The 15,900-nt window shown below is 36.7% G+C and overlaps 1 protein-coding gene across 4 annotated transcripts in view; it reads left to right on the forward strand.

The window, feature by feature from the left end:
• Nucleotides 1-15,900, forward strand: part of ARFGEF1 (ADP ribosylation factor guanine nucleotide exchange factor 1) — a 92,942-nt gene that overhangs the window by 31,863 nt on the left and 45,179 nt on the right. For 2 of the 4 annotated variants that reach the window (XM_061448323.1, XM_061448327.1), the window contains 7 exons: nucleotides 2,549-2,705; nucleotides 3,751-3,897; nucleotides 11,223-11,402; nucleotides 12,592-12,898; nucleotides 13,421-13,534; nucleotides 14,179-14,351; nucleotides 15,272-15,405. In XM_061448323.1, the coding sequence (XP_061304307.1) occupies nucleotides 2,549-2,705; nucleotides 3,751-3,897; nucleotides 11,223-11,402; nucleotides 12,592-12,898; nucleotides 13,421-13,534; nucleotides 14,179-14,351; nucleotides 15,272-15,405 (1,212 nt within the window). The remainder of the gene's footprint in view (nucleotides 1-2,548; nucleotides 2,706-3,750; nucleotides 3,898-11,222; nucleotides 11,403-12,591; nucleotides 12,899-13,420; nucleotides 13,535-14,178; nucleotides 14,352-15,271; nucleotides 15,406-15,900) is intronic. The other 2 variants (XM_061448324.1, XM_061448326.1) reach the window with 2 other exon arrangements.

The following is a 15,900-nucleotide window of genomic DNA, read 5'->3' on the forward strand; positions in this document are numbered from 1 at the left end:
AAAATACTGTTTTTCTAGCCCTAAGAAAAGAGAAACCTTTTGGTTTATCAAATTATTTTCAGCTTCATATTTCTGTAATTGAGATTTGAATATCCTAACAAAGGATTTCTAAAGCTAATTCTTTCAGGTTTTTCTGGTTCCTATTCAAGGAAAGTGATCTCATGTTTAGTCTGGAATGCAGTGAAAAATACAGTTTCCACCTGTCAGAATGTTTACATGGAAAACTGCTTCTTTTGTTTTGTTGTTTGTTTTTAAACAGAACTGGTTTCTAGTAATGGGATGGGGGGGAATGGAATAGGAAAGAACAGGCTGATTTATATAACCCTCATACAGGAAATGCTGCCAAAACAATTTCTAAAATTAATTGCTTAATACATACCTTAGTCTGTTTCTATGGCTGATAGGTAAACATCAGCATATTTCAGGCATATTTCGTAATTCTTATGGTTGGCAGATCCTTTGGCGGAAGAAGTTTTGCTGGGGACAGTTTCTGGTTTCATAGTCTGCTGGAAAAAACTAGCTGAAGTAATTTCTTCACTGACATTAAGAAGGAAAGACCTTTTGGCTTTCTCTCTCCTCTGTCTCTGCTATCCCCTTCCGATCCATCAACAGCAAGATGATCTTCCTGAGTTCTTTCCAGAGACAAATAGAGCATTATCTTCTATATTTATTATTTTGTGCATTTTTAAATAGCTTTCGAATAAGAGAAGCTTCAGGCTTCTGCAGTAGATACAGTTTCTTCATTTTTGGAATCTCTTCATGGCCTGGTCCTTGTTTCTGAAAAATCCTGGTTGTATTTGTGAAGTGCTCTTTTAACCTAATTTAAATGGCATCAGTACACATAATGACTAGATGACAACAGTCTTGTCATAAGACATGGGCAAGAGATACTACCTCTCCGTTCCTCAGAGAAAAGCTTTTATAGGATTTAAGAGCGTAGAAGAGTCATGTACTTCCCCTGCAACTTATCTAATTTGGGTTTTGTCCAAAAGAGCTCTCTTTCCAGCAGCACAGCATTGTGCAATAAATAAAGTTATGCATCCAACAGGAAAACAAACTTCTGCCCTGCTTCAGGGAAAAAAAATACATAGGAATAAGCCCTTAAAGCTTCAAAATAGAAGTTATTTAGTAGAAAGTAGAATTTTAGTATTAATTATTTACTGTTAAGACTTAGAATTTAGCTGCCCTCTTTAAGCAGCCTAAGCGAGTGCTGTTTGAATGGGGTTCCAAACATCTTCTCAAGGACAATCCAGCTTGCTCCTTGAAAAGCTGAAATTAATAATTTATCATACTGGTTAGTTTAAGGCTCTTTCCTTGATGCACAGGACTGCATTCATTCTTCAGCAACATGAAAAATGTGTATTTGCTATCCTCTACATTCCTTGAAGCATCTGATTTAATTTGCATCAAATGCATAAGACACGGATTTGAAATTACTTGTTCTGTAAAAATGTATTTGAATTGCTGCAAGAATTTTATAATCTTTGTCTACAGAATATGAAGCTCCTTTCCTCTTTTGGGAGGGGTTTCGGGGTTTTTTTTTTTTTTTAATACCACTTATCAAGTCTGCATAAGACAGTGTAGTTTACGTTTTATGTAAAGATTCATATGTATGCATAAAAAAGGTCAGGAATGCTTTATAGAAAGGTGATGAGCTATTCTGTGGAATGACAAATCTGAACATCTTGCTTTGAGTCAAAGGTGGACTGCATTGATGCACACAAGGTAGTGAAAAATTGCCTATTCGTAATTGTTCCTTTTAGCTGAGTACTGATGAGCATGCCATTTCTAAAGGTGCTGTAAGCAAAAAGACTTCAACAGCTTACAATTTTCTCAGATTTTGTAGTTAGTCATTTCAAATATATTGCCCAAGTGAGAGGCATTGATAAGTGCTGAACTCTTCAATTCATTGGTGTCATCTGAAGCACAGATTAGAGCAGAGTTTGCAGTTTTCTCTTCCTTGGTGGGTTGGTTGGTTTGCTTTTTCCCGAGTATGCCTAAGATTGAAGTTCAGATATGATTTAACCTCCAAAATAGATGTACTTTTTCTAAGTACTAAACCAACTCGTATCATAATACAGTAGTTGGGTAGTTCTTACCTTTTAGGGTCATTAAAATTTTTGGCAGCTTGAATTTTTACCTGTTCTAGTAATAACAGATGAGACTTCTGTCAGAGTTATTATTTAATGTGGAAGTTACACTGAATAGATTTCCCTTGTTCCCTTCTTGCCTTCGTCAACCAAGGAGAGTCTTCCTGTTTTCAGAGGAAACAAGTCTTTTATGCCTTTCAAACAGCAGGGACCACTGAATATCCACTTAGTGTGCAAAATGGGACAGTTTGCCAGATCCACAAAGGAGCAGATGAAGTATAAAAGCTATAAGGAATATTTAAGAATGTTTATTCAACCATACTACTGTTGTGTTAACTTCATAGAAGTTACTCTTTCCTAATGTTAATTTTCTTGGTATTTTATCTTATTCACAAGCATTGTGGTGGTAACTATTTGTGTGATTGCTTACAGCATTCTAATACAATCACTCTGTTTAGCCCCCCTCATGGAGAAGCAAAGCCTGGTTCAAGCACTCTTCCACCTGTGAAATCAAAAACAAGCTTCATTGAAGCAGACAAGTACTTCCTACCATTTGAATTGGCATGCCAGTCTAAGTGCCCCAGGATTGTCAGTACATCTCTAGATTGTTTACAGGTCTGTATGAAGATCAGCTTTAACTGTCAACTGAAAATTCTGTTGATTTGGAGGGGAGGTACATTTTATGTAGCATAATGTCATTGGTTTTCTATTATTTTACTTTATTAAACACACAGCCAAGTGTGTCTTATTATGTAGTGCATTTATATGTTTATTTGTGCATATATGTGTTACCACAGTTACATGCTTGAATCAGTTTTATTGTGTTAGTGTAAAGCTACCTATTTTCATGTGTTTATGTGTTAAACTAACACAGCAAGCATAGCATTATCAAATTCGTGTTATGTTGTTGACAATTGCAGTAAAATATTTGCAGTTTGAGATTTCAAGCCTCTCAAATGTCAGAGGCTCTTGTAATGTTTTCAGAACAAATTCTGCAGCAGGGAATTTAGCCATTCACTTCTCCTGAGTAGCCCAACAGTAAACTCAATAAATTCCCATTCACAGGCACAAGAAGGGCTGGCATGCTGTTGCACTATGATCCATTGCACTATGATCCATAGCTACTCTGTATTTTTAAGTAGGAAGGTCATGGAGATTTACAAATACTCTCATGCCTGAAGTGTTTGGAAGAGGATTTTGTTAATTTTGTAATAAATTCCATTTCAAAGTATTGAAGACTTAGAGAAAGGTAGGTATAATAGAATATTTAAAAACAGAAGAATAGCAGTGAACTTAAATGGAAAGCCTTTGCAGCTGGGTTATCAGGTATTAAAAACAATTCTGTGCTGACTACATATGAAGACTTAGCGATGTGAGTTATTTTTTGGAATTCTGTTTCTTTTAAAACATTGTTGACTGATGAACAAAAGCTTTAAGGTTAAACTTGCTGACAAACTTCATATTGCCATTGCTGAGTGAAAATTGAATAAATCTGGAGGACATTTTAAAAAAATCCTTGATGTTTTATGGGACGTGGTAAAATGTACTGTTTTAATTATTCTGTGCAAGTTAGAGTGATCTAGGGAATTTGTTTATTATAACAAAAAAATGACTTATTTTTTAAGCTCTTATTTATGCGTGTTTTTTTTCTTCCCTCCAGAAACTTATAGCATATGGGCACTTGACAGGGAATGCTCCAGACAGTACAACTCCAGGCAAAAAATTAATTGATAGAATTATTGAGACAATATGTGGCTGCTTCCAGGGCCCTCAGACAGACGAAGGGGTTCAGCTACAAATAATAAAGGTAATGATTAATACTTCCAGTATTTGTAGTGGTGACAGCAAAAAGATGTTCATGATCTCAGAGTTCAGAAGCAGAATTGTTTAATTTGTAAATGTAATGGTAATTTTAAAATATTTTCTTGATCCTGTTTGAGATGAAGACTTGTTATCTTATGCGCCTTTCCCTATTCTCTCCCGTTGCATTTGGGGTGAATTTTTGGTTGTGACCTGAAGTCTTGTGCACAGACCACTGAGTGAAATCTCATTCACAGCAGACCTGTGTCACTTTCTAATTGTGAGGAATTGCTATGAAATAATCCTGCACTCCCAGTGGGGAAGATGGTAATTAAGCAGCAAATCTTGAAATCTGTTTTGGAATTGTTTTGTGAAATGCAATTAGACCTGGCAGTCAGGCGTTACCATAGTAGCTTTGTGCTGCTGTGGCATAGACTTTTGTTTGAAGGAGGTCTAAGGTTTCTTTCTACAGCTTATATAAATGTTGCATGTGGAGTTTTTACAGATAACTGTTTCTGGGGAACTTTAGCTGTTTTCTGATTGCACTTATTAATTATGGGTATTCATTACAGGAAATTATGATGCCAACTAATAGAAGGTAGGCACCTAGTGGAAATACTTTACTCCTGTAACAGTAGTCCTTGAATGGTTGTGATGATGAACAGTAGTGAGGAATACATTTAAAGTTAGTAATGAGTAATGGAGTGTTTGTTACCTCATATTCTTGTGTATATGTATCCTGAGGTGTTGACATTTCTCACAGATTGTATTTACTAGTCTGACTGCAGAATGCAGTTTGTACTCCTTCTCTTAGCTCAGATCTTTTTCTTGGCACTCCACTTCTCCAGCAGATAGTTGTTACAAGTGTTGGTTTATGCTGCTGTTGCCTAGATCTGTTGTGTTGTTCTGCCTAAGCATTTAAGACATTTTTCATATTTCAAAAGGAACTCCTTGTTTAGTTTAAACTTCCAGTGGCTGAAACCATTATATCTCCCTCTCACTGTAATGCCTTCTTTCTGAATGCATTGTTATTCTGGTCCTCCCCCCCCTGAAGGGAGTTACCCATGAGCTGGTATTCCTGCTGTCCAAGAAAGTAGTTGAGAAAGTAAATTCTTCAACAATTGTAAAATGCATTAAGTGTGTAAGTTCCTTTAGTGCCTTAACTTTTTGCCTCTTCAGATTTACCTAATTGCCATGCTGATTGCCTGAGAGAGCGAAGAGTACTGTTTTGGCTTTGATCCCATGTTTGTCCAGTACACTGAACACTATAAAAAAACATGAAAATTAGAAATGACTTTAGCAAAACCCAGAACTTTTGACTTCCTTCAGGGGAATAATGAAACTTCTAAGTCAGTCATACTCTCTTAGGTGTCGTAACTCTTCAGTTACTGAAGGGCTGAGGGTGGACCCCAGTTCTCCAGTATGAATTGAAGGATGAATTATGTGTCTTGCCAGTCTCCTCTGTAGTACTGGTGATTAGTATGTTCTCTGAAGAATTCTAATGCCATCAGGGAGATAGAAGGCCTGGTCTTGGATCTCCCACTTTCTGTTCTTGCACTCCCAGGCTGTTACTCACAACATGAACAGTGCTTCTGCAGGGCAGCTGTATCACTAACACCAAGGTAAAATCTGAGAACCTTGATGATTCAAACACCTTCTTTCCTGGAGGAATATCTCAGTTCTGCATGCTGAATGGACTGCCTTTTATAGCATGCTGCCCTCAGTCTAACATCTGGCAGCTAGCGTTGGATCAGAGTTCAAACAAGATGCTCTGTGTTCCTTACTAGATGACTTTCCAGTGGCAGGGTCATCTTAAGCGGGTTCCCAACAAACAGAGCCACTTAGGTGTTCTGAAACTACCTCTCTAGTGACTACCAAGGAAATTAATCTTAATGAGACTGAGGAGTGTAAGTTGTCTCTCTTCAGGTATCTAAGCTTTGAGGTGTATTTGGTGGTGGTTCTGATAGTTGATGGCTAGTTTAACTTTTCTGCCCCTATTTCTACTTGTGTGCTCCTATCTCTGTTATCCCCTCATTTTTCTATCTGCAGACTCCACAGCAAACCAGACTTTGGCCTTTTCCTTCCTTCCTCTTGTAGTTTAGTTTGATTTGGTGTTATTTTGATGAGAAGCCATGCAAATTCTTGTTCAGTTGTTATGGTGGGGGTTGCTGCGGTAGAAATAAAAACCAAGTAATTAGGCTACTGCTGCCACTAAAATTGTTTATTCTTGAAATGGCCTCCCTTGATTGAACCTTTTTGCCTTGGCTTCCTCTGCTAGGGCTACTATGGCATTTGTGGGGTGGGTGTGGGTGTGTGTGCAAACTTCTCTTGACAGATGCAGAGGTTCTAGTTGAACTTTCTGTCTGGCCTTTTTGTTCTGAAGACCTACAATTATGACAAAATTATATTTTTTTTTTTTTTATAAGTCTGTAAAGCAAGAATAAGGGTGAGGAAGAAGGATGGAACATGAGATCAAGATCTGCTGTCCTTGGTCTGCTGTATAATGAGTGTTTATTATCATCTAGATACTTTTACAGCTTTACATGCTCATGTTTGGCCAAGAAAAATTTCTGTGTGTGCTTGATAGCTGTAGTCTGAAAAGTTGAATGTTACTTTCGTGATCACTTTCTGAATCTACCCTGTGCAGCAGACTGTTCATAAGGTCAACTCCTGTATGTGTCTTCTTGCAACTAGTCATGCTGTCAATATGACCAGTGTCCCTGGAACAAGGAAAGTTGAATCAAACGTTGCTTGCACAAGTCACCTTTTGAAACTAACTAAAAATAGAGGGCAACTCATTGGATTACAGAATGGGAAGACTGTAAAAGCTAACTAATTCTGAGGAGTAAAAATAATGATAAGTTTGAAACAAACCTGTGTGAAAACAGATTCCAAATTGAGAAGGCTCTTAAGAAAAACTGAGTTACTTAATCTGAAAATGCTGTCCTGTCAGTTTGCAGTTTTATTTTTTTACAGAAGGATTGTGTTTTCAGAGTTGGACATAAAACACTTCTGTTTTGCAAAAAAATATGCATCAGTTTAATTCCATATTATATTCTTGTTCATTTTGAACATATAACTTTTCAATGAAAAAGATAAAACTTTATGTTCTTACATGATTTATATTCTTTATGTTATCTTCCATAGGAGAAGCTAGAAACAGTTCTGTTTTCTGCACTGTCCACAGCCATAATCCTTCAGTGTGTTTCAGGACTGGTAACTGACCACATGCTTGTGAATATGGAATTTATTTTTTTTTCCTTAAAATTGATGTTAAGTAGGAAAAAAATAATCAAATACTGACAATTAATGCTCCATTGTCAGTGAAATCTGGTGTAGAATCTACCATATGACACTGTTGTCTGAAATCACTGTCTAGACTGAAAGCATGCTGAAAGCAAACACTGTGTTTTTCTATTTTTCATACCCTAACAGTGTATTTCCATAGGTTTTCAAAGATGGTAAACTAAGATAAACATAAGTCTCTCAAAGCTGTGGTAAATGTATAGCATTTGTATAACATAAATGTATGATATAAGTCACAACAAATTGGAAATGGTAAAAAATAGGAGATAATATCACCCCTTGCTCACAATGAAAATGTCGCTTGGAGAACTGTGGTGTTGTGTTCTGTACGATTATGTTTTTTTTTAGTGTCATTCATACTGAAAAATGATATATCTGGAGAGTTATTTGATATATTTATAGAATCATATAATCATAGAATCGTTAGGGTTGGAAAGGACCTTAAGATCATCTAGTTCCAACCCCCCTGCCATGGGCAGGGACACCTTACGCTAAATCGTATCACCCAAGGCCTCGTCCAGCCTTGTTGCTTTGTGGCTAAAGGACTTCAGTCTCCTGCGTTTTTCTAAAAGTCAGTCTGTAGTGACATGCTGACACAACATAAGTGAATGTTTGGACTTCAAGTTCACTTAAAAAAATATTATTAAAAATAACCCTATGGCCCTTCTCAAAGCAAATGGAATTACATGGTTTCAATAGCAAATACAGTAGAGAGAGGAGTTAGGGACACTGTGTTTTATGTGCTCTCTTAAGAGCTTGAGAATTCCCAAGCAACTGAATTATGAGTATTTCACACAAAGTAAGTGTGGTTGCTGATCAGATGACAGCTGTACTGTGTCATAAATTTTCCAAAGATGAATGGATTTCCTGAGAGGAAGAGAACAATGTCCCTGAGTTGAAAACTAGGCTTACTAGCAAGTCTGTATGTAGCTGCACCTGCCTCTTGTGCGCTGTTAAATTGTTTTCCTCATTGTAGTTCCTTTCTTTAACCATAACCAGTCTGTTCTTGCAGAATATTCAGTGTGAGAGGAATGAAAAGTACAGGTACAGACAGACTTTTTAGCAGAGAATTAACGTAAATTTAATTTACCTTTTTAAACAACATCCATTTTGCCTCACAAATCATGGTATCTCGTGTGCGTGTTCTAACGCACTCATTTTACATAAAAGGAAATTCACTAAAATTGCAAATATGCTTCAGGCTAAAAGTAAAAATACCATGGGTGTTGCACAAAGATACAGCCTGTAACTCAAGAAATGATCCTGAATATTTTTCTCCTTTCCCAAATCCATCTGATGGTTGTTTATGAAAATGAATAAGCTTTATTTATAGTAACTAGGTAGAGGCACAGAACAATAGGTCTTTTTCAAATATAGAATAGGTGTGAAGGACTGGAAGGAAAGCATAAGGAAACAATCTCAAAGTCGGGATGATAGCCAGTAGTTTCAGAACAAAGAAAGCTTGATGGCTGATGGTATTTTTGCAGGCTTTGTGGGTAAGTCGGCTCTTGTGGAAGGACCTGAAATACAAGGAGATAGTGCTAACATTGTTTTCACAAAGATTTCCTTCAGAGCCTAAAGAACAGCAAAGGGGAGGAATACAATAAAGTAGGGTGGTTTTGTTTTGTTTTCTTTTTTAATCCTCTCTCCTTAGCTCACACTGAAGATATTGGATGAAAACAGATGAGCTAAGTGTGACCAGAAGTGGGAACTTGGTTGCAAAAAGCCTTGAGCAGCAAATCTACCGTGATAGAAAAGAGCAACCTAATGCTCTGATTCCATAGGCAGTAAAGCCACTGCAGTAGCTTGCTGTTTCTGACCTGTGCAGGGAGGCATTTTTTCTATCCAGGCTTTGCTCCTAGGTGTCCTAGTCCATCCTTTGTCATGGCATGCATTTAATAATCTGAATCAACTGAAGTAACTTTTAAAAACAAGAATGGCAGAATCACTTCTGTCAACCTGCTGGTCACTCTTCTTTTAATGTAGCCAGGATATGGTTGCCTTTCTGGGCTGCAAGGTTTTGGGTTTTTTTCTGGCTCATGTTCAGTTTTTCATGTACCAGAATTCCCAAGTCCTTGTTGGCACGGCTGCTCTCAGTCAATTCATCTCCCAGCCTGTATTGATACTGGGAGTTGCCTTGACCCTAGTGAAGGACTTTGCACTTGGCCTTGTTAAACCTCATGAGGTTCACATGGCTCCACTCCTTCAGCTTGTTCAGGTCCCTCTGAATGGCATCCCATCCCTTAGGCATGTCACTCTACCACTCAGGTTGGTGTTGTCTGCAAATTTGCTGAGGCTGCACTCAATCCCACTGACAGTGTCGCTGATGAAGATACTAAACAGTTCTGGTCCCAGTACAGACCCCTGAGGGCCACCATTTGTCACTGATCTCTATCCAGATAAGGCACCACAATTTTGTTATGGCTTTTGCATGTCCTCTTCCCTGAATGATATTTCTAGTAGCAGAAGCAGTGTGTTAATAAGTTCTGTGATGGTGTTGAAGCATTGCGGAGAGAAGGTAAGAATTAAGGATGGTGGTATAAATTTCAACTTGGCACTTCAGTTTTAGAAGGCTAATGACAAATAAACTGAATTTTGTGAGGACAGAAAAGAACAGTACCAGTGTTCAGAGACTTAAAATCGTTTAACAAAGCCATCATCTACAGTACATACCTTTGTGATTTCTTTTCAGTTGGTTGGGGGTTTTCTTAATACTTTTTTCTGTTTATTTTTGATTTCAAGAGATTTGTAGTGGGCATTAGGCAATACTACTTTGTAGATTGTAGCATGAGATGCTGTTTAGTGGTCATACTCTCCAGTAAGAAATATATGTACCTCCCAACATCCACTGATGGAAGAACTGAGGCACCATGGGTAAAAGAAGGAACCTTAAGCAGACTGCTTACCTAGAAGTAGAATTCAGATCTCTTCAGTGGTAGCTCAGTTAAGTGTGTCTTTGAGGGTGTTTGGTTTCTTTTCCCATTAGGCTGTACAGTGCTTTTTAAAGGGTTTGAGTGAGCAGTAGATTCTCTTTGTCCACTTGCTGGTGCCATGTGTGGACAGAGGTGCTGACAGTGTCAGTTAGTGAAATGCGGCTTGGTTTGATGAGTAGATTACACAACACTTGCAGTAACTTTTGGTTTTAACTGTGATAAACTTACAGGAGTATGAGCTTTCCAGTGCTTCCAGATCTTTCTTTCTTATCCTAAACAACCCCTTAAATCATTAACTTTGTCAGAGTCTTTAATTCATAAAATTCCCAGATTTTTTCTACTGGAGTGCAGCAATCAGTATAAAGCCTGGTCTCCTGTGCCCCAAGCTTTACCCCTTTCCTTCCACTCTCCAACAGGTACCTCTGACAATGTCTCCATGCCCTGCCTCATCTTTCATCTGCCTCTGTCTCTGCTCTTTAATCCACCGTGTCTACGCCACATAATACTTCTGTGTTACTTGATCTTTTAGAGGATTGTTTGGTTTTGTTTTTTTTTGAGAAGAGGGAAGCAGAAACTACTTCAAATGGAAAGAAAGAAGTGAAAGTCTACAGAGGGCAACACCAGTATTCTGGCATCTACCCAGAAAGAGTGTTTAGAAAGGGTAGTTAGAACTGCCTAGTCTCGTACTCAGTCTTTATTCTGCACTTTTATGTTTATTTGTAAAATAGGTTTTGAACCCTTTGGATTGCCCTCCAGACTTCACAGCTGGTCTGTTGTTCATGTTTTGTGTCTGGAAAATTCTAGGATGACTTTTCATTAACTACCTGTCTGATAACTCCATTGTTTATTTCTTGCTGTTACATTCTGTGAACCAGATATTTCCTAGATATGTTGATTAAAAACACTTTCAATTTAATGTAACTGATATGTATGATCTGATGTGGATGTAAGAATGTATGGGGAAATGTAATTGAACTGCAGTTCGAGATATGTGCTTAGTTATATTTTAAATGTGATTCAATTTTTATATTAATTTATAAACTGATTTATAAGAAAAGTTTTTACTGGAAAATACGTGTTTGTGTTTATTTAGGCTTTGCTCACTGCAGTAACATCTCAACACATAGAAATCCACGAAGGAACAGTGCTACAGGCTGTAAGAACATGTTACAATATCTATCTAGCAAGCAAAAATCTTATAAATCAAACCACAGCCAAGGCCACTCTAACACAAATGCTGAATGTCATTTTTGCACGTATGGAAAATCAAGCAGTGAGTATCTCAGTATCTTTATATAGAAACTAGCTCTTAAAAGCAAACCAGCTTGAGAGATTTGGTTTGTCATGATTATTAAAATTTTTGGCTTTAATGAGTTATGTACTTTGAGGAGAGGAAAAAATCCGGTATATATTTTGGGAGCATAAGAGTGATATATAATATTTTTCAACATTTTAATGCATAGTAGTCACTAACAGATACTTCCTTCACTGAAACTGCTATTGCGAATTGTCAGCAGGGACCCCAGTATATGCCCTGTACCTTCTACTGCTGATAATAAAGATCAATAAGGTGAAGTAATTGTTATAATGCCTATTAAAAAACAAAACAACAAAAAAAAAAAATAACACCACAAAATACCAAAGAAATGAATAAGCAGAAGCGTGGATTTGAAAAGTGGTTGAATTCCTAGCTACCTCTAGAAGTAATTCTGCTATATTATTACAAATTCTAAATTTTCTCCGAGTATGTATTACTTAAGTCTTTCTCAGAGGCAACTCTGTGTTGATACATGGTACTATCACAATTGAAGATTTATGAGATGCCATATTTATAAGTCATGACAAAAACCATGCAGTACCTGAATGCTTACAGAAATCTGTGCAGTTACTGTCCTTTTAAGGAACTTAATAAAGAAGAGTATTATTACTATTATTATTGTTGTTGTTATTGTTAGGAATTCTTCATTTTTGCCAGACTGTATCTAGTCTTTGTGCAAGTTGATAAACTGTTCTGCTTGTTTTGCACGCTCAGGGCAGTTATTTTTGTATAATCACTAAAGAATGCTAGAAGGAACTATTTGAGCTGTAGTTTGGAAGGCAGCATCCACTTGGAGATCTATAGTGCCACAAAAACCCAACAAAACTAAACTAGTCTGTCATATAGTTTTAAGTATGATTTCTCTCTGAGGATCTGTCTTCTGTAGTGTTTTGGAACTGTGGTTCTTTTCAGTTTGAACTCCTGTTTTTTGTTGTGTTTTTCCCCTGGATGTTTAGAGTTTAGATATTGGAAGTATTTCTAATACAAAAGATGCATTTTCTTAAACTGTTACAGCTTTGTGAATGCCGTGTGTAAGCAGAAAAAATAAAGATTTCATATTTATAAAGTAATGCATACAGTATGTATAGAGCTCCCTGTTTTGTTTCAGTGGTGAAGTTCTTGTGTGATTGCAATGTTTTTATAGCTTCAGGAAGCAAAACAGATGGAAAAGGAAAGACACAGACAGCAACACCATCTACAGCAGTCTCCTGTAAGCCATCATGAGCCTGAGTCACCCCATTTGAGACATATTCCAACACAGCTGTCCAAAGAACATGAGAGGGAACTTGACCACAGCACAAATGATGTGGACAAGAGCCTTCAAGAAGATACAGAGGCAGAAAATGGATCTGATATTTCTAGTGCTGAAAATGAACAGACAGAAGCCGACCAAGCCACAGCAGCAGAAAGTAATCAGTGTGTACTTCTCTTTAATGGAGGGGAGGGAAAAGGTCTGTAAGAAGAAAGGCTTGAGGATTGGGGTTTTTTTGTTTTTTTCTCCTCCCTCTCCCAAATTTGGAGACAGGCATATATTTTGAGATAGTTGAGTAATGTAAAAATGCCTGTTGTCCTTGTTACCGCTGTTAAACTTTATCATGAATACCCTTTAGTCTTACACTCTGTTGTAGTCACTGTAGTAGTGCACTTTTTGCACCTATGTAATATTGTGAAAGGTTTTGAGAATAGAATCTCAAAGCTACCAGTTTTCAGTGTTTAATGTACCTGAAGATACAAAATCGATGTCTTTTGTTGACGTAGGTGTGCGGATTAATTACCATTTACAAGTTAAACGCTGGAGTGCTTATCTTATGCAAATACTATTTTGAAAGCATCCTAACACTTTTTTTTTTTTTAAGGTGCACTTTCCTATCAATATATTTGTAATTTAGTTTTTAAATGAAAAATGGAAGTAAAATATCTTAATTCCTCAGTTTCTCATTAATTTTTGTTTGGGTTTGTTTTTCTTTTTAAAGATCTTTCTAAATCTGACGGAGGAACTTATGATGGTGAAAGCAATGAGTGTGAAGAGAAGGCACAAGAAATTGTAGAAAGTATTGTGCAGGAAATGGTGAACATAGTAGTTGGAGGTATTATATTATTATCTGTCTGGTCAATAGCAACTGCAGTCTGAATCTTGACATTAGGAATTATTTTAACACTTCTGAGTATTTAAAATATGTCATTGAACTAACGTGCTGAAAGAAACAGTTTCAGTTGTCTTCATTAGGCTGGTTTTCAAATCTAGCTGTGCATTATTTAATAGTAAAATGGACAAGGTTTCATGTGTTAATGTACACTCCCTGAATTGGAGACTAATGTTCTTTTCAGAAATCCAAGTTCTTGTTCCTTTATTTTTTTCCTGTTTTTTTTCCACATAAACTCTTCAGAAATGGCCTGTCTGCAGTAGCAGGGTTGCACTACATACTTCAGCTTGTTAGAAAGTATATATCAAATCAGTGAATGCCTTCCCCCACCTCCCCCAGTACTTCTTGGAAACTTGGTAGAATGGTGAACCTAGTAATGTCAAATTTTGTCAGTTTTTTAATTATAATTTCCATTAGTGGGAATTAAGGAGCATTTGGGAATATTTTTAGCTATGTAATGACATCTGAAGTCTGCCTTAAGCTCCTCCTATGATAGTTACGATTGATATAGTATTTAAATATTAGATTTAAAAACTCTTTAATTTGCAATCTTATGTTTGTGTATAATTTTTACATCTTTTTAATAGATGTGGAAGGGTCTGCTGAAAGTGCAAGTGGCGATGGCACAATTGTAACATTAGAGGATGGCAGTGACAGTGAAAACATTCAGGCAAATGGAATTCCAGGGACTCCAATTTCTGTTGCTTATACACCATCTTTACCTGATGACAGATTATCTGTCTCTTCCAATGACACTCAGGTACAGGCATCTGTAAATTAGGAAATATGAAAAAAGTAGTATGTGTTATATATTGCCCCATAGAGTATACAGTTCCAAAATTAGACAACTCAGTTCCCTGTTTTTTGAAGTGCTTCTGAGAAACTAAAACTAACATTCGATATACATAGTGAAGAATGTAGCCAATTATATACATAATTATGTAATTTTAATGTGCTCTTTTCAGCTGATAAATAGATATTTCAAGCCTATAGCATGGCCTTAATGCAGCAATTTCAGATTAAAAGTTTCATGTCTGAGAGGGTTTAATTTTCATTAATAAAAGAGATGTGAAAATACACTCTTGTATAAGATACCAGCCTGTGTGCAATATCAACTGACAGGGTATCTGTTGCCAAAGTGCACTGAGTAATTAGGTTTGGGAATATTAGATCTTAAGCTTAGAAGGCTGTACTCACATATGCCATACAAATAGATAAGCATTAAACATGTTGCTTATATAAGGAGCAAAAGTACAGAGTTGCAAGAATTTAGTAATAGGGGTAATTATTGTACTATAGAAATTTTACCAATTGTATCTTGCCACAGATATGTAAATACTTGCATTCTCTATTAAACTGTTATGTTTGGCTTTTATAACGCTAGTCATATACTGAAGATATATGAAGGGAGTTTACTGCAAGTTACCTTACTTAGACTTGACCTAACTATTTTCATGACAGTCTTTAATTCTGACTTTTAACTTTTATTTATTAGTGAGTTTATTTTAACTGGCCAACAGAATATTTATTTTCTTTTGTGTTAATTTAGTCTTGAGACCATAAAGCTACAGTGAATTGGTTATATTTGTATATGTTAACTTCTTGTTGCTAGGAGGTGGGGATTTCCCTACACACCCTGCTAATGCAAAATGGAATACTGAAATATGTTAACTTCTTTAGGAATCTGGAAATTCTTCAGGACCTACCCCTGGTGCTAAGTTTTCCCACATTTTACAGAAGGATGCCTTCCTTGTATTCAGGTCACTCTGTAAACTCTCCATGAAGCCCCTGTCAGATGGACCACCAGATCCGAAGTAAGTAGAATTGAGAGTTCTCCTAACCAGTCTTTCTATTGGGGGGGGGTGGGGGGAAGGTTCTTTAAATATTTTTGAGAGTTCTTAGTCACTGAGAAAATACTGGTATGGTAAAACGAACTTAGAAACTTTGAAAAGGTACTTTTATGTTCTAATCCATCTTTTGTATGTCAAATGAAAGCAATTGGTGCTACCCATCTACCTGGTTTGAAGTTTCATAACAAAATCTTTGCTTCCTGGAAGTATATCTTAATGTTCTTTTTGGATGCTCTTCCTAATGCTTTTCAGAAGGGTCTGTACAGAAGGTCTTCAGGTATTTTTGGTCTCACCTAATGTTGTTCTGCTTTTAAGTAATACCTAGGTTCTGTTTATGCCCCGTAGTTTCTTACATCTCTTGCATACTGGGTATCCAGTGCACACACCCAACTCTACTTAATATAAGCTCCTCATTCTGACCTGATAGTAGTTATGATAAATTCGTGATACAATGTTCCA

The sequence above is a fragment of the Pezoporus flaviventris genome, unplaced genomic scaffold (assembly GCF_033815535.1).
Source record: "Pezoporus flaviventris isolate CSIRO_AGI_PZ_B2104156 unplaced genomic scaffold, CSIRO_AGI_Pfla_v1 ptg000007l, whole genome shotgun sequence".
Lineage (NCBI taxonomy): Eukaryota > Metazoa > Chordata > Aves > Psittaciformes > Psittacidae > Pezoporus > Pezoporus flaviventris.